This window comes from Dromiciops gliroides, chromosome 4 (genome assembly GCF_019393635.1).
Source record: "Dromiciops gliroides isolate mDroGli1 chromosome 4, mDroGli1.pri, whole genome shotgun sequence".
Classification (NCBI taxonomy): Eukaryota; Metazoa; Chordata; class Mammalia; order Microbiotheria; family Microbiotheriidae; genus Dromiciops; species Dromiciops gliroides.
In genome coordinates this window covers 231560609-231585265 of record NC_057864.1, presented here as the reverse complement: position 1 = coordinate 231585265, position 24657 = coordinate 231560609, and the positions used below count along the sequence as shown (strand labels likewise).

The following is a 24657-nucleotide window of genomic DNA, read 5'->3' as shown; positions in this document are numbered from 1 at the left end:
CAGACACTTACTAGCTGTGTGACCCTGGGCAAGTCACTTAATCCCAATTTTAAATACTCAGGGCAGTTGCCCTGATGTATATCTTGCCACTGGACCTAAATAGCTCTGGAGGAGAAAGTGAGGTTGGTGACTTTGCATAGCCCTCCCTCACTTAAATCCAATTCAGTGCAAATCATGACATTACCTGATGTCATGGTTTTCTTTGAGAATGAAGGACAAACAACAACGATGTAAGCATTTAGAGATGTAAATTTTCCTCTAATCAATGCTTTTGCAGTATACCATAAATTTTGATATGTTGACTCAATATTTTCATTCTCTTTAATGAAATTATTTCTAAGATTTATTCTTTAACCCACTCATTCTTTAAGATTAGGTTGTTTAATCTCCAATTAATTTTTAATGTTTCCTTGGTCCCTTATTAAATATAATTTTTATTGCATTATGATCTGAAAAGGATACTTCTAGTATTTCTGCTTTTTGCTACAAAATTTTTATCACCAATCTTTGTAAAGGTTCCATGAAGTGCTGAGAAAAAGGTGTATTCCTTTCTATTTCCATTCAGTTCTCTCCAGATATCTATCATATCTAGCATTCTTTGATGAATAGGTGGGACCAATGAGGATTTCTCAGCTCTGATAAACTACCTCAGGGGGTTTCCCCAGGTGCTTTGACAATATGATGAAATCAATCAGGGTTTCTGGGTGGCTGCTGTCCAACAAATCAAGTGCCTCTTACAGAATTCCCTTTGCATCCTCCCATTTCCATGGGTCATGTAGCAGGCAGCTTGGCCTTTGTATAGAAGGTAGAGGTATAGTTATCAGCCAACTGTCAGAAAGTATAATAGGCATCGGAAGCTTTTCACCATCCATGATCTGACCTAGGTAGTGGCCATCTGTGTCAGAATTTAACCTTATTTTGCTCCTAGATCTTTTTCAGCTCCTCGAGAATAGGTCCAATCTATCCAGCTTTATTTGTGCAATCATAGCCATACAGTTCAGGCTTTCCCCCCTGTACAATGTACAGAGAACATCAGGGTTCTTGTCATGGAAAAAGAAGCTCCCATCCACAAGAAAAGTCTTATTGGATATTGGTCACATCAACATTTTTTATAATCTTTTGGTCAAGGTCTGCAATAATTGCATCTCTCTGCCTTTTACTGTAAAGATACTTTGCAAATATGCTTATGTTCTGGACCTCTGGGGAGGTGGCTTTAATCTCATGCAGTGTAACATACTTTATACAAGATAAACAAGATGTCTCTTTCAATTTGGGGGGGGTGAAGTGGGGAGGGAACTTGATGTGCTGCACCTTGTTGATGCCACAGCTAGAAGCTGCTGCTGTAGAAGCATTTTTTTTCTCATGTCAAACATCTTGTTCACCTCTCCAGGGCCATCAGGGAACAGCATATACCAGAAGCTGAAGGTACTATCTTGTCACAGTAGTACATTGACAGAGGTGGGGTGAAAGTCACTCCCATGTAATACTGTGGATATTTAAATGTTATTTTCTCCTCTTTTCCTATTGGATTTTTATTGGTAATGTGCAGGAAGACTGATGTTTTGTTTGGATTTTATATCATTCAACTTTGCTGGTTTAGTTTTTTAGTTGACTCTCTAGGGTTCTCTATGTAAAACCATAATATCATTTGCAAAAGTGATAGTTTTGTCTCCTCTTTGTCCATTCTTATTCCTTCAATTGCTTCTGTCTTAATGTTATAATTAGCATTTCTATTACTATATTCAATAGTAATAGTGCATGATGGATATCCTTGCTTTACCCATGACATTATGGGAAAGGCTCCTAGCTTATCTCCCATTACAAATAATGCTGGCTCTTGTTTTAGATACTATTTATCATTTTAAGGACAGCTCCATTTATCTAACCTTTCTAGTATTTTTTTAAAAAACAGCAATGAATACTGTATTTTGTTTAAAACTTGAGTATTATAAAATCATATTCCTTTTGTTATTAATATGAAATTATGAAATTCACATTGCTTTTGATATATGGTTGATGATGTTGTTTTCCTAATATTGAGCCAGCCCCGCACTCTTGGTATAATCCAGCCTGGACATAGTGTATAACTTTTGTTTTATATTTCTGTAGTCTATTTGCTAACATTTTATTTATAATGTTTTGCATCAATATTCATTAGGAAAAACTGGTCTACAGTTTTCTTCTATTTTGACTCTCCCTGGTTTAGGTATCAAGACCATATTTGTCTATTACTAGAAAGCTGCAAAAAGTGCAACCAGAATAGGAAAACATCATAGAAAATGAAGATCAAGAAAAGGACACTGGATATCAAGATCATTTTATGGACCTTTCAGAGAGCAGTGAGGTAAAACCTCAATCTTTGGGGATTTAAAGAGCATGATAGGAAATTAAAGCACTTTTAAAAGATGTTTAGCACCATAGAAAGATGAGGGGTACCACAATAAAGCAAATATTGTTTACTCTTCAAAGATATGAGCAATGTATTTATTAGAGGCAAAGCAGGGTACCCCTGGATGGAGACAGATTTAAAGTATTGGTGGAGAGATAATAATATAGGAAGTGAAATTTCCCTCAGGGATCAGGGGAGACAGTATCTGTGGTATAAGAGAATAGACATAAAGATAAAGATGTATTGAGGCCAAGATAAGGGCACAAGAGCCAGTTCAGGGTGTTAATTTCAGGAATTAGGTGAGGTCCTTACTAGGAGAGTGGGGATTAGGGTTTGGGGTTAGTGTGGAATAGCCATTTTTTAGGGAGTTGGTAAATAACTAGTTTCATTTGACCTATTATTGTGACAAGGGCATGACTGATAGCATGAATGTAGTAAGTCTTTTTAGGTATTGTATCTCATTCCAGCACTACTCTGCAGCTGAGGAGCAAAAACAGGGAAACTAAGACAGGGATTAGATTTGGTGCAGTAGGCAAAACAGAAAGTCAAGGGGAAGACAATGGAGAACCAAAACACACATATCTTGATGAACTTGTGTCTAGTTGGGGAAATTATTAGACTGAGGCAGGGGCAGCTAGGTGGCTCAGTGGATAAAGCACTGGCTTTGGATTCAGGAGGACCTGAGTTCAAATCCAGCCTCAGACACTTGACACTTACTAGCTGTGTGACCCTGGGCAAGTCACTTAACCCTCATTGCCTCACCAAAAAAAAAAAAAAAAAAAAAAAGACTGAGGCAGCCAAGACTTGGAATGTGAAAAAGACCTGAATTCAATGTTGCCTCAGATACCAGATATGTGACCTAGCCAAATCACAACCTCTATAAGCCTGTTTCTTTATCTGTAAAGCAGGGCATCTACTTCCACAAGGTTGTTGTAAAAATCAAACAATATATGTAAAGTGCTACTTAATAGGTTATACCTAGCTATCCAGTGTTTACAAGGGGTGTGTGAATATTTCAACTATGATTTTTTCCCAAGACCTACTCAAATTGCCAGCTCTTAAACATCTTTCATCCCAGTTGTTGAAAACTGTCCTATGCAGGGAGTAAGATTTATGGTTAGATTGAAGCTGCAGATAAAGAGCATGATAGAAGAAATAGAGGTCATGTCCTTATAAAGAGTCATTCTGCATATAAACCTATACACATTTTTGGTCCCAACTATGATTATAATTTATGAAGTTCCCTGTGTATCCCATGCAGACCAGCATCTGTTAGGCAACTGAGAATTGCCTCTCTATATTTCCATATAACGTATAGAATGAACATCTACTTAATATTCTTTATACATTTACTGATAGCAAATAACTTAGTAGCACAGCTATTGGTACCCCCTAAATAATGCACTCAAATACACACTATAATAGCTAGCCATTTATATAGTTCTTTAAGGCTTGCAAAACACCTTTAAAATATTATCTCATTTTAACATTGTTCTTAAGTTGTTTTTTTAAAATATACTTTGATTTTATTCTCTAATTCCTGGGAGGTAAGAGGACCCTTCAAGGATAAAATTGGAGTTCTAAGAAGTGACCCTGAGCCAAACTTATATTAACTTGGTTTTTAAAAACAAAAATAGTCCTTTAGTTACTTTAAGTCAAAGCTCAACTATGAGAATGTTTCAAATTATTTGGAACAATATAGCAAAAAATAGAAAAGTTTCATAAATAGGTTACAACATACTAAGAATATAACTATTGGCCCAAATGTAGAGGGTTCCCAGGATTGGAAGGTTTCAATTTAGCCATTGTTAGTTAAAGTGTTGTGTGTGTGTGTGTGTTTTTTGGGGGGAGGTAAAGTTACTTTTAATAATAATTTTATATTTGTGTGAGAATAGTGTCGTCTAGTTTATCTTCTACAGACTTCATTTTCGTCTTCATCCTATGAGAACATTTTTCTGAATTGAGCATAGAGTTAGAAAACACACTGTCCAAAGTGTTGTCATCTACAGGTGGAATATTTATTACATTTGATTGACCATGACCCAAGTAACATAAAAAGGAAAAAAAAAATACAATCCTCATAACCTCCATACACAACCTTACCACCATATTTCATTTTCAAAAATCAGAACCTTTCCTCCCCAACATAGATCATTAGTTACAAATCATAATCTTATTACCATTTACTTCATGGAGAAGTGCTGAAATATTAGCAATCATGCAGATTTAAAGAAACTCACATCAGTGAACTAATATTAAGTACATATTAAGCACCTGCATTCTTTAGACACTACTGTAGCTTCTGTAGATTAAAGTCTTTCTTACTTTGGATTAATTTAGTCTAAACTGCAAAATTGGGGATTGAAAAAGCAGAAAAATTTTATCTAAGCATACAAATTAAAATAAAAGTCTGAATTAACCACATAAATCAATATATTAGGTTTCCCATTGTTGACTAAGTTTAAAGTTTATGCCTAAAATAAACTTATTTAAAATAATTACTGAATCCTAACTGTATATTCCCACCCTAACCCTCACACATATCTAAGAAAAGCAAGAATTTTAATTCACCCCTCCCCCCTTTCCTCATCCTATTCTTTTGTTTTGAAAGAGGAATAACCACTAACTGCAAAAGATTCTCCGTGAGAAACATTTTGGCTTTTGCCAGAATAAAGGTCGACATTTTAAAAACATCTGGCTGCCTGTAACTAACTAGGGTGGAAGACAAGTTAAATGTTTAAAATTTAAAATGCTTACATTCATTCCTCTACCTCCTCCCAAACTGCCCTTGAGTTTCATCTCTATTTCTCCCTTAAATTCAGAGTACAGGGCTATTGCTCCTCAGATCCATCTCCACCCTTCTGAAAAGATGTCATTAGTGAATTGGTGCTGCACCAGCTGCCTGGCTACTTTTCTGGATCCAAAAGTGACTGAGGTTCAGACTTGAGAGTCAATACAAGGGTGATAAGCAGTGAGTAACTGCAGAAAGGAAAAAAAAATATTTTGTCTAGAGACCAGTGAACGTTATCATTGTAACCATTACAGAGGCAAAAGTCAAAAAATCATGGAGATTTTGTAGAGGGTTGCCAACAGAGCTCAGATGCTGGCCCTCTCCAACTTCCCTCTCCTTACTTGAGAACAAATGGAGCTTCAGATCATCTATTTCAATTCCTTCATTTTACAGATGAAGAAAATCAGATTAAACAATTTGCCCAAGGTCATACAATGAGTTGAATAGTTGTGTGTGTTTGTTGTTGAAGAAAAAAAGCAGATTATACAAACCTGCTTTAAATTATTTTAACTTGCTTTGAGCTGATAAATTTGTAAATTGGGCAAAAAATTACAAATATGTACTTTAACTCTGATAAATGAAAACAGATTTAGTTTTCAAATATAGCAGAAAATTGTCAAATCATTGCTAGTAGAGATATTTTCTATACTTATTGCTTGGGAAGAACTAAAAAGTATGTCCAACTAAAACACACAAGAATGAAAATGACTAAATTGAGTGACAAATCAAAAGCCATTGAGAGACCCTGGATGTAAACATCCCTTTAAGGGGTATCCAATTTTTTCCTTCTCATTCTAGTCATTTTGCAAAGTTGATTTTAATTTTTCTGAAGTAGAAAATGCTTTCCCAACCCTTTCACAAACCTATTCTGCTTAAGACAAAACTTGGGAAATATCAAAATGTGGTTTCTCTAGCAAAGGCAGACACTAATGAAAATGAAAATTCTTACTTTAGTTTATAAACCAAGTCTCTTTTAAGTTTGCCTAAGAACAAACAGCTCACTGAGGTTTGAGTAGCTAACAGACTCCTGCTTGATTGGCTGTTATAATGACTAATCCTAAAATGTTATTAAGTAAATAGCCAGGAAAACAAGATAAATCTTACATATCTAACCCTCTTAATACCTTTTCCTGTTCATTCTCAATATGCAGAGGCTATTGTCCATAAGAAAACCTTGCAAAGTAACTTTCAAAGCCTTCTCTAAGTCTGATGGCAGCTGCATGAGGCCCATGTCTTCATCTATCCAAAATGTCTAAGCAGAAATACGAAATTGTGGACTAGTATGTCATGGAATAAGGGCAGGTTAGGTGGACCCAATGCACTGCCTCCTTTCAGTTTCATTTTTCCTGATCTTTATTTTCTGACCTTCTCCCATGCCATCAAAGGACATACTTCCTTTCCCAGCCTCTGCTGAGACACAAAGAAACCACTAACATTTAAACAGTTAACAGTTAAAACTGGCTATTCTATAGAGCTTATCAGTCTCCCTAACTTGACTGACACCAAATACAATGAAGTTCTTTACTTATTTTAATTTCTTTACCTTCATGGAGAAACAGCTGGGTGGATAGCTGGGTGGCACAGTGGATAGAGTGCCAGACATGGAGTCAGGAACACTTATCTTCATGAGTTCAAATCTGACCTCAGACATTTACTAGCTGTGTGACCCTGGGCAAGTCACTTAACCCCGTTTGCCTCAGTTCTTTATTTGTAAAATGAGCTGGAGAAAGAAATGGCAAAGCACTCCAGTCTCTTTGCCAAGAAAACCCCACATGAGGTCATGAAGAGTCAGACATGACTGAAAAATGAATCAACAACAACCTCCATGGAGTGTTACATCTTACTGTCTACAACTACATTGATTTCTTCTTCACTGCTCCAAACCTCTTCTTTTTTAAAAATATGGGGGAACAAGGTATGGTAAAAAGAGAATGTTAACCTCTTAACAGAAATTTTTAAACAAGAAACAACACACATACCATGACCCCAATGGGCTTACAGGATAAGGAATGGAAGAACAAAACAAATAATGGCATTTTGGTTACACGTAACATACAGACAACACTGGATATTTGCAATTTTTAAAAAGTTCTACAATTTGTTATTTCCTTATGGTCTCATTCACTTATTAATACTTTGGAGTTAAGTTTAGCTCCCCCTACAAGGTTTCTAAATTCATTAAGCCACACTTTTTGAAAGGAACCTGCATTCCCTGCTGTCAAATTAAGTAAATGCTTTAGATCGGTTGTCTCAAATTTCAGTTATGTATGTTTCACCTTTATAGTATTAATTTATTTGCTATGACAATCTTTTTCTCCAAAGCCTTATTTAATCCAATTAAATCTATCATACCAAAGAAAGGACTGCATATTTTATATATATGCAGAGAGAGAGAGAGAGAGAGAGAGAGAGAGAGAGAGAGAGAGAGGGACTAGAAGCAGCCTTCTTTTAGGTATGTTTTGAGTTTTCTAAAGGTGGCTTATTGTTAATTGCTATTATCTGGATAAAATCGTTTTCTGGTTAAAGAGAGGTGCAAACTTTAAAGACTAATAAAGACTGTATAGGGTTAGTAGCAGTCCAAGGGTTCAGATGTTTGTCACATTTTTCACATTTAGAGGGTTTCTCTCTCCAGAAGGAATTATGTAAGATAAATGTATCAACTTCAACACCCATCTCAAATTTCTTTATCTCTGTATATATTCATCTAGCAGGTTCCCTTAATTCATTTATCAAAATATATAAGTGTACTACATATCTAGATCTTGCATATTTATTTCCTGGATTCTAGCTTTCTGCCAGACTGGAGGGAAAACACAACTTCAAACTACTAGCAAATTGAAGATTTTCTTTTCCTTCTTCTTCCTGGCAGAACTGGAGCAAAACAGAACAAAACCCTTCAAATAATTTCATGGGGTCAACTACATACACAACCTTACTGAATATTTATATAGTGCTTTAAGGTAAATTGACTAGATAGTTACTCCAGAATAACACTTTGGTGCTGAAAGGGAGTCCTTTAGCCTTTTAACAACACCATTAGATTATGATGTAACTACACTGATGAACTAATGCCTATGGCATTGTTTTAATCAGTGGCTAAGATCAGCAATACCTTTAGAAAAAGCATCTCTCCATGTGGTTCTTCTTCTACTTAATCAGTTTTGTTATATCTGGGGCAACTGTTGAGCCAGTGGGACAAATCCAATTTTGTGAGAAGTCTCAACAAAATGGGAATTAACTGGGCTCAATTATAATAGTATTTAAATTTTGAAGATGAGGGTATGGCTATATAGCTGAAAAGACCAATGTGAGAATTATAAAGTCCTTTCTTTCTACACTATTCATACTGGGAATCTGTTCTAATTAGTATGTAGCTGAAATTTCTGATTAACTTGGTACTGTTATTGCTACAGCATCCCAAAATACAGGATTATCCAGTCTGTGCTCAAAAAAGCAATTCCAAACCTTCTGGATTATCAGTTTGGTTTGTGAACTGTAGTTATCACCCATCTACCCATAATTATGGATAGGAGGCTCTTCAGGAGGCTCTACTTCAGTGGATTCTTAAAAGCATCTCTTCTTTTCCCTTTTCCTGAATCTTGACTTCAGGTATTCTATAAAATTGCCACCTAGGTATCCTGTTCTTAGGTGTCCAGCTCAGCTGTATTAAACATTACTTTTTTCTATTATAATGAAGACATTCATGGACTTGGTTAATGATGATCTGGTCCTGCTAAACAGGTTCAGGACAAGATTGCCCACAGATGTCATTATTAACTCAGCTCAAGAAATTGGTCCAGGACTCAAAGCCACAATAGATAGAAAAAGAAGCTCTACAGAAACTGAATTTTATTTGGTGTGGAATTTGGCACTATATTAATGCCTGACTTTCAGCCTCTCATGAAAACCCTGCTGTCATTTTCAATTTACTTTCCAACTTCTTGGTTGTGTTCAGTGAATTCTTGGATAATATGAAGTTTTGTAGAATTCAGTTATAGCTTTCAGTTATTTCTCCAGTTAGATTCTCATACTGTATGTAGCATTTCCATGCTGTAGCCTTGTACATCTTGGCAAGTGTGTGCTATGCAGATTGTGTGATGCAGTCCGTTTATGTCATTTTCCATGTCCAGTTAAAGGGCAACCATCAATAGCTCTTCATGCTCTTGATGACTTTTCCCATAACTTATGATTTGCTGACATGAAAGTGTCCACCTGCTAGTTTTTAAAAAAATTCCTATTTGTATTCTGAAGCATGGATAGCTCAAAAACAATAACAATAAACTTGATAATTTCATTCTTCCAAAAGGTGGAAGAACTCTTAGAATGGATCTGATCCTGGACAATAAAGGAAGCTGAAGGTTGTTGAAGTAGAAACCTTATGGAGAAATGACTACTCCATTTAGAATTTGTGATAATAGAAGGGAAAATTAAGGCATAAAAGCTCCAAAGAACAGAAAGATTAGGTGGGATCTTATGGTCTAAAATTCTAGAGAGGAAGTCAGTTCCCAAGTATTAAATCCTAAAGACATAAACAATTTCAGTGAGGAAGAAAAGGGGGACTGATTTAAAGAGAATGCACATCAATGAATTTTTGGAAAGGACATATATAGAAGAGGGAACCAAAAGCAGATAAAAGATAATAACAGTCTTTTAAGAATAGAGTCAAGAATCCTAAAGCTCAGAATGAGGTTTAGTTGTTGATGAATAGTAAGGACAAAAAAAAGTTGGGTTTTTTTTTGTTTACTATGATGAGAAGAGTGTAAAGACCAAAGGGATAGGACCACAGTAGGGTCCCACGATCAGGAATCTATGGAGATGATAAAGGCAGATTTAATTCTTATTTTGTTTCTGTTTTCTTGGCTAAGAATAATTCTTGTACCAGAAAGGAAGTCTCAAAAAATGGTTAAAAGAAAGTTAAAACTCAAAATAAGAAGACAGTGAAAGCACCCAGCTACTCTTAAGTTCAAGTCACTAGGTCTAGGTATTGAAAAGAACTAGAAGACGTGATTACTGGGCCATTTTCAGTTTCTGAAAGATTACAAAGAACAGATTTGTCTATATTTTCCGGAAGGAGGGAAAGGAAATCTGCAAGGTACAGGCTGGTGAACTAACCCAATTCCTGGCAAAATTCTATCACACAATGAAGAAAAGAGGCAATGATCACTAAGTTACTATGACTCCACCAAGAATAGGTCATGCCAAACATGCTATTAAGGTGGTTTTTCTTACCTGTTTCAAGGAATGTACTATCAGATGAGTGAAATACTACATAGTTTATCTAGACTAGCAGAACATATGACGAATCTTCTCATGCTAACTTTGTGGTGAAGGTGGAAAGATACAGACCAGTTAATGGTACAGTTAAGTGAATTCAGAACTTGCTGAATGACCAGACACAAAGAAAACTTATTAATGGGTCATTGTTCAGGAAAGGAAGTACCTAGAATTAACCTCAAAGATCCAGTCTTAGTTTTCTGTTATTTTACTTTTTTTAGTGACTTCAATAAAGGGTAAAAATGGCATACTTTCCAAATTTGTAAATTACACAAAGCTGCAACAAAACATTTCTACAAAGCTATTATGATGAGCCAAATATATTAAGGATAGGGACTGGAGCTACTGGTGACTAACTTCCTCTGGCAATACAGGTTGCAACTTATAGTCTTGGAGAACTACCTAGAGCATTGAGAATGTAGGTCACTTGCCCATACAACCAGTATGTGTCAGAGACAGGACTTGAACCTAGGTAATCCTGGCCAAGGCCAACTTTCTATCCATTATGTCACACTGCCTCTCATAAATCTATTAAGAAATTTAATAGAGATAAATATAAAGTCTTACAATTGGGTTAAAAAAATTAGCTTAACAAGCACAACATGAGAAAAATGTGACTTAAGATGGTAGTTTGTCTGAAAAAGATCTGGGGTTGTAGAGAACTGAAAGCTAAATATGATAGGCAGTGTGACACAGCAACAGAAAAGCTGATACGATCTCAGGCTTCAGTGAGAGGCAGAGCATTCAGTACACAGGTGATGGTCCCACTTGTCTGACCACATCTGGATGGCACCCAATTGGCCTGTTCAAAAGCAAATATGGGAGAATTCTGGCTAGGACCTTACCAGTGATAGCAACCAAAGGGTTACAGTCAAAGTCACTGCTTCAATTAACTTCTTAAAGGTGATAATGATGCCTCTGATCTCATGGCACTTAGCCAACACCTTATATATTTAAAAATATTTTAAGTAGGCATTTAAGCAGTGCCTTCCTTTTATGCTTAAAGAGCTCAGGGAGAATAGCATTCTACAGAGTTTTAGAATTTTACATGGCAACAAGTGGCAGTTTCTGCAGTTATGCTAGGTTGTTCTACTTTAGCAGGGCTCCTGCTTCAGTGTGGGAGGCCTATTAAGAAGTCAGTGAGCACTCATTTAGCAAGGAACAAAACGATGTCATTAAACAATAATCCCCTATCCGTTCTTACTAAGGCTATTAGGTAGGAGATCAGTTCCTTAGAATCTTGTTGGGGAGATAAGATTTACTACATTCATGAGACTATTAAAAGACAGTATACAATCAAAAGCTAACTTGTATATGAGACTACAGGAACATTATAAGAGAAAAGGGAAAGAAGTATTGTCATTTCTATAGAATTTCTCTGTGATGAGGATGGAGTCAACTATATTCCTATGGGGAGCTATGAGTTGAGTCATCCATCCATACTCTTCAGTCTTTGGTTTGGTTTTGATCTGCATAGCCTTAGATCTCTTCAGCTTTGGCATTCCACCTTTGATTACTTATGTTCTAGTTTTAGCAGCATGCCCCACCCCAGGATTTCATAAGTATCCTTCTGTGGGTCATGATGTATAAAAAGATGTTGGGCAAGCATTGCTTGTTCTGCAGGAAAAAAAAAAGCCTCAATCTCAGTTTTAGCCAATTAATAATCAACAAGTATCCATTAAGCACTTACTATGTGCCAGGCACTGTGCTAGGCACTGGGGATACAAATCTCAAGCTTGGTGGATTTCAATGATTACCTTGGTGGCTGCAGACAGGGATCTCTTGTATCAACAGGTTTGACTAGCTTCTTGTGAGTGCCCTCATTCCCAAAAGTCTGATGTTTACTTTAATGTGTGCATATATTCTTAATTAAGATCATCTATTTGACTAACTTTTCTTGCAGAGGGTTATATCGGAGAATTAAATGCCCACAGATTATACTGACAAAGACAGGACTGCTCTTTGATGTACTTTTTAAGTGTGATTTGATTATACATTAAAGGCCAAATATTTTTCCCATGGGCACACATCTTTGAAATTATGGAAGTTAATGGGAAATTTCATTTTATACACAGCTTTTCAGGAATGCACCAAATGCATCTAGTGAGGTGGAGCTGTAATCAGAGGCTCTCTCTCTGTTATGAATTCTGTGATGTAGGGTAAGAGTTGAGCTCCGGGTAAAGGCTTTCCCACACTTATTACACTTATATGGTTTTTCTCTGGTATGAATTCTCCGATGAAGAATAAGGTATGAATTCCGGTTGAAAGCTTTGCCACATTCATTACATTCATAGGGTTTCTCTCCAGTGTGGATTCTCTGATGTTTGGTAAGGTCTGAGCTCTGACTAAAGGCTTTACCACATTCATTACATTCATAAGGTTTTTCTCCAGAGTGGATTCTCTGATGTAGTATAAGATTTGAGCTATGACTAAAAGCTTTGCCACACTCATTACATTCATGGGGTTTCTCTCCAGTGTGGATTCTCTGATGAAGAATGAGGTTTGAGTTAAGACTGAATGCTTTCCCACACTCATTACATTCATAGGGCTTCTCTCCAGTGTGAATTATCCGATGTCGAATAAGACTGGAACTCCTTGTAAAGCACTTGCCACATTCATCACATTTATGGGACTTTGTTCCTGTAGGAACTTCTTCCTGTGTAACAAGGTTTGAACTCAGACTGAAACTTCTCCCCAATCCTTTGCCTTTCTCTCGATGGCCTCGCTCCCCTGTGGGTGTTTTCTTGTCCTTAACTGTCATCTGTCTAAACTCTGTCTTTTCTAGTCTCAGTTTCTCATCTAAGTTTCTCTGTTGTTTTTCTAACCTGCTTTCCTGTTCACATGTTTCTCCAAATTCCCTTTGGAATTTTCCAGATATTTCCCCATGAGATCCTGTTGCTTCTGAAATATCTTCCTTTGAAGTTGACTCCTCATTGGTTGTCCTGCTTCCACAACCTGACAAAGAGGAAAACACAAATATCATCCATTTCTTTTGCTGAAAAAAAGAAAAAGTACTCAATAATCATTTAATGCTGTTTACTAGGAGAACATGGCTATATCTGCAAAGTGGCTTCACATGGGAAGCAAGTGACATTGCATAAGAAGGCAAAGCACCAAGGGACATTAGGGAGAAGTAATTTTTAGAGGTGCTAAAGGGAAAGTGAAGTCAGCAGAGATGAGCTTCATGGATAAAAACAAAAAGGTAAGATGGATGGACAAGAAAGGTAAGAGGGAAGAGGCAGAAAGACAAAGATTGAGTGATAAAAAACAGGTAACTCGTGAGAGTAAGCAAGGCCTATAGGTGAATAGGGCTTATTAAGTTAAGCTTGTGTGTGGAGGGAAAGGGAGATATCTAAAAGAAAAGGATGTCAATATGGAAAAATGGCAATAAAAGAAATCAAGAGAAAAGAGGTTAGAGCTACAGTAAGGAAGGAATAACAGTAAGCTGAACCGCCTATTGCCAATTCCTATGGTTAAACCCATAAATACTATAAATAAATATATGTGCGTATGTATAAACATACACACAAATGTTTACACACCACACATATCCATATAAATCATTGCTTAAAAATTCTATTTGTTTAACCAAATGAATATACAATCAAATGTATATACAGCACTATAAGCATAAAGTACAATATAAATGAAATTATTATTTATATAAGATCTAGAAGTTTTCCAAAAAGAACATCTCTTCTCTTTCTGTTAGGGCATTCTCTTGGTACAATGGCAATGAAGAAACAGGACAAGAAGCTCTGAAGAGGCCAGTGGACCTTTGCCTTAAGTCAGCGCCTTTTCTCCATACCTACAATCTCTAACTAAAAAGAAGTGACTGCTATATTCCAGCAAGGTGAGTGAACTCCAATTAACACTTCCCCTGATGCTCTACTAAGAATAAGGTGGATCAAAGGGCAAACAGGATATGAGCCTGAAGTCTTACCTTTCATGGTAAGATAATATATGCAAACAATGGTTACTCATAAGTATGACAATAACAGTTCAGTGTAGCAGTATATATATTTATTCCTAGGAATGTTTTATTTACACTTTGCTCTAAAACGTCTATACTACTTTAAGCCAAAATCAGCAGTTTGCTACCCTAATAAAATGTCTGTTTTATTAGGAAAAGTGAAAATAGATCATTCTTACATCACTGCTCTTCAGTTATACAGCAAGCACGCTAGGTGGCACAGTGAAACTTTCTCCACTGGCACTAGAATAAAGAAGACTGGGGTTCAAATCTAGCCTCAGACACTTGGTAGCTGTGTGACCCTGGGCAAGTTATTTAACCTTAATTTCCTTAACTGTAAAATGGAAATAATTAGCACTTACCTCACAAGGTTGTTGTAAGGATCAAATAAAATATTTATAAAGTGTTTGGTACATGGTAGGAACTTAATTTAAATTCTTGTTTCCTTCTAGAAGTTTAAGTACTGGAAGTAGGCAACCCTAAGTAGGTATGGTCACCCAGTAGCGACTCATTATGGTTCAGGCATAGCAGTTATGAAAAATTAATTATCTTAGAGACTTAATTCAGTGACTAAAATATCATAAAGGCCAAACCAAAAGAAGAGGAAGTTTGCTTCCTACTCCCTCTTCTATGGGAGTGGAAATCTTAGTTTTTGGTTTCCATTGTATGGTATTTCTTTGAGGTACTACCTCTTATGACCATAAAACAGTGTAGAAAATTAATTGTAAACACTTTAAATAAATTATCATTTTTTGTTGGTCTGGTAAAGGTACAACAGAAGAGGAAACTGACCAAGTCTCTCTGACAGGTTTTGATTTTGTTTTGTTTTGTTTTTTAGTGAGGCAATTGGGGTTAAGTGACTTGCCCAAGATCACACAGCTAGTAAGTGTTAAGTGTCTGAGGCCAGATTTGAACTCAGGTACTCCTGACTCCAGGGCCGGTGCTATATCCACTGCACCACCTAGCTGCCCCCTCTGACAGGTTTTTTTTTTCTGGGACCCACAGTTCTAGTAGGTAATCACATAAGGTATGAAAACCCTCTATCCAGAGAAGAAAATGGGGGATTTTTGTGGAATTACACAGCACAGTTCTAGAAAACTGTTCATTGGGAGTGAATGGCAACAGAGAGGAATTAACCAGAGCAAATTACATGTTAAATTAGAGGGCCCTCCATAAAGTTCAGTGATAAACTCCAGGGAACCTAATCGGATATATTTTAGTTCAAAGGATAATTAATCTGCTGTTTCCCTGCCAAGAGGCAAAGAAAGGTCCTCAGTAATGGCACCCCACATTCTAAAAGCCAGGGGAGGTTCATCTCCAGGTTATTGGGATGGGATGAAGAAGATAAGGATAACAAAACACAAGAAGGTTCTTTTTCCATCTCTACAGAGTAATCTTAGAGTGAACAAATGATTTTGTGACCTGGCAACAGGGAGTTGAAACATCCTATTACTGAACACAAAACTCAAACATTCTCATCTATCAGCAGGCCCTCTTGGCCATTTCCCTGCTGAACACATAACCTCCACAACTAACAAATCAAGAGGCAAAGAAATCTTAGACAATCATCTCCCTTTAGACCTTCATTAGTTCTTACCCTGGGAAAACATGTTCCCATAATTCTCTTGTCTGTTGTCTCTACAGAGGTTTCTCCGAGCCAGGTTCTGACATCCCCATTCCTCCAGGATGAGAGACACAGCCATGTCCTCGATTTTTACCAATGCCTGAAACAGTATGAGATTCCCAACTTAGTTTTCAACACACCTAGTACAAACCTATGGGCTGGAGCCAGATGAATCAAAATTAAGAGAAGGCAATGAGTACCAAAAAGGACCCTAAATGGGTATGGGCTTTTGGTTGGGAAGAAAGGAGAGACAGCAATTAAGACATAGGAAGTTTAGCCTAATTCAAGTACGAACATACTTGAAATGAGTATAGTAGGTGGAATTTTTTGGAAGAAACTCCCAGAAGAATTTGAAAACAAAGGTCTTAGTGAAGACAGAAAGACCCCACAACTCACCTGGGAATCTGTTGTGAATAGTGCAGAGGCCACCTGCCTGGTCTCTAGGATTCCTCTCATGGAAACAGGAACTGGGAAGCAGGGTAAGCTGACAGGAAAAAGGAACTGTGAGATCAGTTCTGTCTTAAAGCCTTCCATGAATGTAGAATACAAGATGACCCTATCCTCCGACTTTTAATTAACTACCCCTCACCCACTGCTGAGTACAATAACTCAAAAGAATGTAGAAAAGATATGATTCTTCCCTCCTCAGTCCTCCACTTTCAGGCAGTAAAATTCTAAAGGAGATTAATGCCATTTTAGAGCTGGAACAAACCTGAAAGATAAACTAGCCCAACAACTGCATTCTAAAGAAGGACTAAGACTCAGACAAGTTAAAATGATTTTTCTCAACAACTTTCAGTTGTTCTTTTACTATCACAGTTGATTTCTAAGAGTCACAACATGCTATAGCAGGAGTAGGTAAACTCAAATCCATATACTGGGCCTGACCCTTGGTTAAATTTCATTCAGGCCAATAGGCAAGGATCAGAGTACTTGGTTAAAATTGGGAAAATAAAAAGTGGCTTTAAAAATGTCTTAAGTAGTAATACTCTAAAAGGCTACAAGATAGTGATGTTACTGTGTAGAGTGTCTATGTATTTGCCTCTCTAATTTTAGCTCTGTCTACCCATCTGGCTTTCTTCCACTCTTCAATTTTCCCTCTCTTCTTCCCTCTGCTTCTCTCCATTCTTGATCATAAGAAACATGCATTTTGAGAAAACACAAGGGCTGAATGTTTAGACTGACAAATTTGGGCAGAATTGGAATAATTTATTATAAAAAGTGATAAGAGCACAACGAAGTAATAGACACTAGTGATGGCTACACTAATTGCACTATGCATAAAAAGGGAGAAATTAAAAACAGAATAACTTTTGATGCTGGGGAAATATAAGAAGATCTTAAAAGTTACTGTAAAACTGAAAATGTTATAAGTGCAAAGACACTGGAGATAAGAAATGAAAAGTGAACCATCAATAAAACTGAACCACTGCAAACTGTACATCAAAGTACAGCACCTCAGCCTTGTGAATCCAGCAACATAAAGGGCATAAAGGTCCAGGTGTTTTCATAACACTCTTCAGTGTAATTCTTCTATTTCCATAGGAATGAAATCTTGTTTCTTACCACTCTGTTGTAAAAGACCTGGCTTTCGTGTTACATGCTTCATCTGGGGTGTCCGATGCTGGAATTCAAAGCTTGAAGATCCGTGTGCTGCTCCCAGTGGTACCATCTCCCGGGACAGCATTTCATGTCCATGTACACGGATTGGTACCTGAGGATAAGAGAGCTGGGCTTATTAGGGAATCACTGTGGTAATGATATTTAAAACTTCAGAGAAAAGACAAAGATCATCCCCTCAAAACAAAGGACACAGAAAGAGCACGAAATTTAAAAGTTAAGAAAATAGGAGAAAAGGGAAGACCTAGCATTCAAAAAAGGAACTGGCTCCAATTTTAACTCACTAAAATCTTTAACAAAGCAACTTCCCATCCCAATGTCATGTGGAATTTACTTACTCCAGTCTCAAGGCCCATACCCTGCTCACCCAATGTATGTTTCATTTCTTCTCCTTTCCTACCTGCTGTCCTGATAAATCAAGCTCAAGATCCTCCAACAGTGTCACTGCTTCCTCTCCACAATCAGGACGGTACTCCTGCAACCAAGTCTGGATCTCTCTGGGCAAGACAGCCAAGAATTGCTCCAGCACCAGTAGTTCCAGGATCTGCTCTTTTGTATTCATCTCTGGCCTTAGCCACTGATGGCAAAGTTCCCGTAGGCGACAAAGGGCCTCTCGAGGCCCAGAAGTATCCTGGTAGCAGAACTGCCTGAAGCGTTGTCGGAAAATCTCTGGATCAGAAGGGCTATTACTTCTTTGCAGGCTAGAATCTTGGCCCCAGAGGTGTTCTTCTTCATCTTCCTCTTCCACCTTTACAATCACAAGTCCCTCTTTATCTTGTATAGCCTGAGGGGCCATGACTGCAGCGTCCCTGGATTCTGCAGTCATCATTCAGGTTCTGAGTTCTTCCTCACTCTGATGGAATCTGTGAGGTAGACTGACACTGTAGATATTTGAGGGTTTTTTTTTTCTGCACTGCTCCTGAATTACAAAAAATTCTTATTAAAAAAAAAAAAAGACATGTGTCTAGGGCATCCAACATTTGCCCACCTTCATCAATAGAATTCACTGAGGGCAACTGTGACATTAATGTCTAATTTTCTGTCTTTAGGTCTGTTACAATGACATTTACCTTCAACAGACTAAAAGGCCTATCTCAAAGCCAAGGAAAATTGGATTCAAGTCCTGCGTGTTACATTCAGGTGGTGAGATGCTGGACAAGTCACTAAACAACCTAAATGTCTCCAGGCAGCAGTCTGAGCTTCTAAGTTGTAGAACAGCTGCTGATCTTCACTGGTAGAGGGAACTTCCTCTTGGAGAGTTCCCTACACCAATTAAGTCACCAGTCTAGTCCTCCTCCTACAAATTTTTCCTGAAACTTTTGCTGCCAATAAGTGAGGAACAGAGCATTCTTTTGGGGGGGATTGGGGGGGGGGAATGGGGATTACTTGACTTGCCCAGGGTCACAACAGCTAGTAAAGTATCAAGTGCTTGAGGCCAGATTTGAACTCAGGTTCTCCTGAATCCAGGGCTGGTGCTTTATCCACCAAGCCACCTAGCTGCCCCCTTTCCCAGAACAGTGCATCTCTTTATGTGGACTCTAGTCTGAGACAAGGCATGTACTTTACTGTGATTCATAGCAGAACATGAATTCTCTACTTCATGGCTTTTCAGATTCAGATGACTCACTGCCTCACATTTCCCTTAGAGACTTGCCTGGGGCCAGAGAGGAGAGATTTGGAAACTTGTGCAGAGTCCCATCAACAGTATTTAACTTAACCAGCAGCAGGTACCTCTCTATCACTTTTTAAATTAATCAACATCCTTTCTTACAAGGTTACTTACTTTTCTTGTCTATTTTATTTACTATGTCTTGTCTCTCCCAATTAGATTCTGTGCTTTGGGGAGAGGGTAGGAAACATTTTAAATTAAATAAAAACCCATTAATTAGGATATCTATACATCAAGTACTATATTGGTCACGGGGAAGACTAAATAAGACTGATTCTGCCTGAATGAGTGTATGATCTAAAATGGGGAGAAAAGACACAAAACCTAAAGTACATTGTAAAATAGAGGTATAAGGCAGCACAATATATTTAGAGTAACACTGAGCTTGGGTTAGAGTAGTGAAGGATGGTAGGAAAGCAAAAGAACTGGGTGATTTTAACAGGCAAGGAAATCAGGCAGGAGTGGTGGTGGTGTAGAAGTACCCATCTCAGGAATTCCTGGGATGGGACCTGAATGAGTAGAAACCATTCAGCAGGAAAGGGAAGGAACAAGGAATAGGGAGAAAAAAGCAGTTTGTGGAATACTAAGTATGCAAAGGGGGTGAGGGGTAATAAGATATCTGACTGTAAAGATAAACTGGTGCCAGACTCTCTGGATGGTTTTGAATGCCAGAAGAAGGAGTTCTATATTTATTTAAAAGACAGTAGGGGGGCAGCTAGGTGGCTCAGTGAATAAAGCACTGGCCCTGGATTCAGGAAGACCTGAGTTCAAATCTGACCTCAGACACTTGACACTCCTAGCTGTGCGACCCTGGGAAGTCACTTAACCTTCATTGCCCTGGGGGAAAAAAAAAAGACAATAGGGATCCACAAAAGGATGTGTGCATTGTGTGTGGAGGAATCAGTTCTGAAACAATGCTTTAGTAAGATACTGAGAAATAGCCTAAAGGATGGACTGTTAGGTTACTACTTATGAAGCTAAGAAAGTGAAATGGGATTAAACCCCAGAGGTTAAAAGTTAGAATAGTAAGGAGACAGAAGAGAGCTACTGTAGGAGGTAGTTCTACCGACTAGATGAATACTGTACTGGACTCAAGAGGTCAGGAGGATTTGGGATTTCAAATTTCCCTCAGATATTACTTCTTGAAACCTGGGCAAGTCACTTAAATTAACCTCTTTGTGCTTCAATTTTCTCATTAGTAACACAGGAAAATTAATGCCTATAGTACTTACCTCTCAAGGTTGTAATGAGGCTGAAATTAGATAATGTATATCAAATGCTTCAAAATTCTATAAATGTCAGTTATCACAGGCTGCCTCTCAATATAAATTCCTCACCTTGGCATTTAAAACTTTTTAGTCTGACTCCAGCCTACTTTCCTGACCAATTTAATATTATTCCCTATCATACATGCTTTTTGATTTTCAATTGGAAACCTTTCCTACTCCTCAAATTATTCTGTGTTTACTTATCAGTTTATGGATTACATGTTCTCTCCCTTTCCTAGTTCCCTCTTTCTCTGCTTTCCTTCCCTAGTTTCTTGATGGATGGTTGGACTTTTTTCCCCCTTCCATTTTTTATTTTTGCATCCCCAGTGCCCTACTTGCATACAGTAGGTTTTAATACATATTTGTTAAATTGACTTCAAAGAAGTGAGGGTAAGTGATATTAAGAGAAATCAAGGGGCGGCTAGGTGGCGCAGTGGATAAAGCACCGGTCCTGGATTCAGGAGTTCCTGAGTTCAAATCCGGCCTCAGACACTTGACACTTACTAGCTGTGTGACCTTGGGCAAGTCACAACCCCCATTGCCCTGGGAAAAAAAAAGAGAAATCAAGTAAGATGAGGACTTCAAAAAGACCATTTAATTTGCCCACATGGATCTTATTAATGAACTTGGAGAGAACAGTTAGGGTAGAATAGTAGGAACAGAAATGAGATTATAAGGGATTGAGGACTGAGTGGAGAAGGTCAGGTGATGAATAGAGGCTATTCTTTCGAGAAATTTGGCAGTGAGGAAAGGAGCAATTGAAAGATAGCTTGTGTAAGCTAGAAAGGGTATGTATGCCCTCCATATGCATAGCTGATACCACAAGCAGGTACTTAATAAATATTTGCTGATTGCTTCATAATTATTTCCACAGGGAGACAACATGTACACATATAACTATTTGCAAAATAAATACAAGGTAAAGACTATGTCAGAGGAGCAAAGTGGGTAGGGGAAGGGAGGATTTCCTTTAAACTTTCTAGGTAATTAATGATTCAAGTTTGATTTGGTTGATTTGTAGAACAAGATGCCTATACCTATTCCTTTTGAGGAATATTTTAAATGAACATAAACTCTGGCATCTGAATAAAATAGTTAACTTTTCTGTCTATTCTAAAAAAAGGTAAAGAAATTCCTGAAGTATAATGATCTGGCATTTCACACCAGGAAGAGTAATTGACAAAGCAATTGACCATGTTTGCAAATTTGAAGATTTCATGCTGTACACCATTTTTGTTTTTTAGTGAAGCAATTGGGGTTAAGTGACTTGCCAGGTCACCACAGCTATTAAGTGTTAAGTGTCTGAGGGTGGATTTGAACTCAGGTACTCCTGACTCCAGGCTGGTGCTCTATCCACTGTGCCACCTAGCTGCCCCTTACACCATTTTTAGTTCATTTATAATATATTCAGATAAAAATGAAAGATAACACAGTTCAATAAAAAGGACAATGGTCTAAGTGTCAGGTAACCAAGCAGTCTAATGCTCCAAGTTGGTGTGACCTTGGGCAATTAAACTTCAATAAATATTTACTGTCTACCAAGTCCCCAGGCATAGAGTTAGGTATTAGGGGATACCAAAGAGTAAGAATGAATCTTTTCTCATAGAATTTACTGTCTAGTGGGGAGTTAATTCCATGAGCCTCAGTTTTCTCATCTGTAAAATGAAGGCATTCGACTGAAGAGCCTCTAAGGTCCCAAATAAACTCCTAAATTCTATGATCTGTGATCCTCCTTAAGTTAAGGGTTCAGTTAAGCTAAGGAACCAGCTTTTCCCATAGCATTACATACAAATCACCTATTGACTGAGAGATTTTTTTGTTCCAGAAATGTTTCTAAAAAGGTTGGTACAAAACGTTTAGTAATCAATAAATAGAAGATTCACAAGGTTTTAAAATAGAGCCATAAAATCATTTTCACCATGTGAATACAATGGTGAATAGAATCTAATTAACAAGATTCTACCCAAAAGTAGAAGGAAAAAAACAAAATTTAATATGAAAACCATTTAATATTCAGACTTAACTCAAAGCATGTTAGAACATAAAAAGAATATTTAAATCAAGGAATAAGCTAAACCCTGTCTTATAGATTTTGAAATATGCCCAATAACCAGCAAGTATCAGCCAACTAAACAGTCACAATAATTAAAACTTACTTAAGTAGGACCAGCAGAAACTTTCCAGGAGATGAAATGATCTTTTGTATGACAAAGCTGTTTTTTCACTAGATGGCTGGCAAACAGCAACCATGCTGTGTTTTGGTTGCACTAATTTCTCACAATTCAACTGGGCAAGTGGTTCATAAACCACCCTACTATCTGCTAGAACTGGGCCTCAGAATAAATGCTTTCTTTGGTTCCATGTCCATGTAATTGCCACTTTCTATGATGAAAGTATCTTATTGTGTATTTGTGGGGGTGTAGAGAAGGAGGAGATCGAGCTCGGCTGAACTCTACATAGCTATATTTACAAAATAGTAGGTCTGGGAACGGTCTTTGGGAGCTCATGCAATTCAATTTCTAAATTTTACTAATTTCTTAACTTTACAGATGGGGAAACTGCGATCTAAAGAGTTCAAAGTTACTCGTCCAAGGTCACACGGGCTAGTTAAGTGACAACACCAGATATCCACACTCGAGTCTAGTGCTTTCTCGGCTAAAGTATGCAGCAACGCCCTACAAAATGCAAACAAAATATCTAACATAAAGATGTCAATGCAACCATCTCCTGGTCGCCCTGACATTACACGCACACACACCCACACCCACGCACACACATGCGCACATAGATATATACATATATTAATAAACACCTAAACGCCAAATCACTCATCAAAATACAGAACTGGGTTCCAACAACTGGAACAAAAAGTATGGAGTTGTACCTAAGACCTCCCCATTTCACCTCTTAGGCCCAAATCACAACGTGAATAAACCGTAGTGGTTTAATTAGCAGCTTTGGCGCAGCAGGCATGCCAGCTCAAACAATGTACGTATTCGCAATCACTGAAAGGGCCCCGGATACTAAACAATCCGGACGAGCTCCTTAGGATGAAGTGTCACTTGCCCTTTACACCTCAGTCTTCCCCCCACTCCCCGTCCCCAAACCTCCCTGAAACCCACCGCGAAGTCGTTCCCAAGGCTGCTACGGAATCAGGAGGCCAAGGAAGAATGGCAGAGAGGTCACTACTCAGCCGTCCCGAAGGACCCACCGAAGGGACGGCAGTCCGAGGCCAGACGGGTTGTCTCGGGGCTGACACCGCCCCTCTTTCCCATCCCCCACCTCCGGCTCGGGCTCCGGCCTCGAAACGGACAAGGCGCCCCCCCCCCCTTTCCCCTCGGTCCAGGAACTCTTCTTTATCACTCTCCGGGCAAGGGAATCCTGAGTCCTATGGCTGGAGCAGGGCAGATAGCCCCTCAGCGCAATGGGCCCGGGCCCCGCTCGGGGTGGACCCCGCGAGGCTGCAGACTCTCCGTCCTGCTCCGGAGACCATTCGGCTGCATCGCACACCCACCCCACCCCCCGAGCCCAGACTTACTCACCGAGGACCAGGGGCAGCTCTGGGCTAGGTGACAAGGGAGGGAGCGCTGACCCGTGGAGACGGGTGATAGGAGAGGAGGAAGGACGAGAACGCAGGCCCTCCCGACGCCTAGAAAGACACAATGAGTCACAAAGGGCGGAAGTAAGTCAAGGACTTAGCTTCCGGAGCGGAACAGGAGCTCTGGGGACTCTCTAGGAATACAGGAGGTGTCCACGTCTCGTTGGTTCTTTGGTTCACCTACTTTGTATCCTTGGCCCTGGGGCACCTCAGCCGGGTTTAGGAGGGAAGGCATCTTTGTTAAGAATGAACTGACGGATGAGAACAGTTTTTGACCAAACAAGAGATAGAGTATATTATAAAATGCAAAATGGATGATTTTGATTATATTAAATTAAAAAAATTTTGTACAAACAGAAGCAATGCATCCAAAATTGGAAGGGAGGCAGAAAACTGGGAAACAATTTTTGAGGCCAGTGCTTCTGATAAAGGCCTCATCTCTAAAATATAT

General features: G+C 38.3%; 1 protein-coding gene and 1 pseudogene across 1 annotated transcript; both read right to left on the bottom strand.

The window, feature by feature from the left end:
- Positions 1-366: 366 nt before the first annotated feature.
- LOC122754899 lies at positions 367-6411 on the bottom strand (annotated as a pseudogene).
- Positions 4384-24277, bottom strand: ZKSCAN1 (zinc finger with KRAB and SCAN domains 1). Its single transcript, XM_044001500.1, is given in 7 exon segments — positions 4384-13409; positions 16025-16151; positions 16448-16480; positions 16482-16552; positions 17618-17765; positions 18072-18590; positions 24151-24277. Coding segments are annotated over 6 exon segments (1698 nt in total). The 5' UTR covers positions 18501-18590; positions 24151-24277; the 3' UTR covers positions 4384-12519.
- Between the last annotated feature and the right edge of the window lie 380 nt (positions 24278-24657).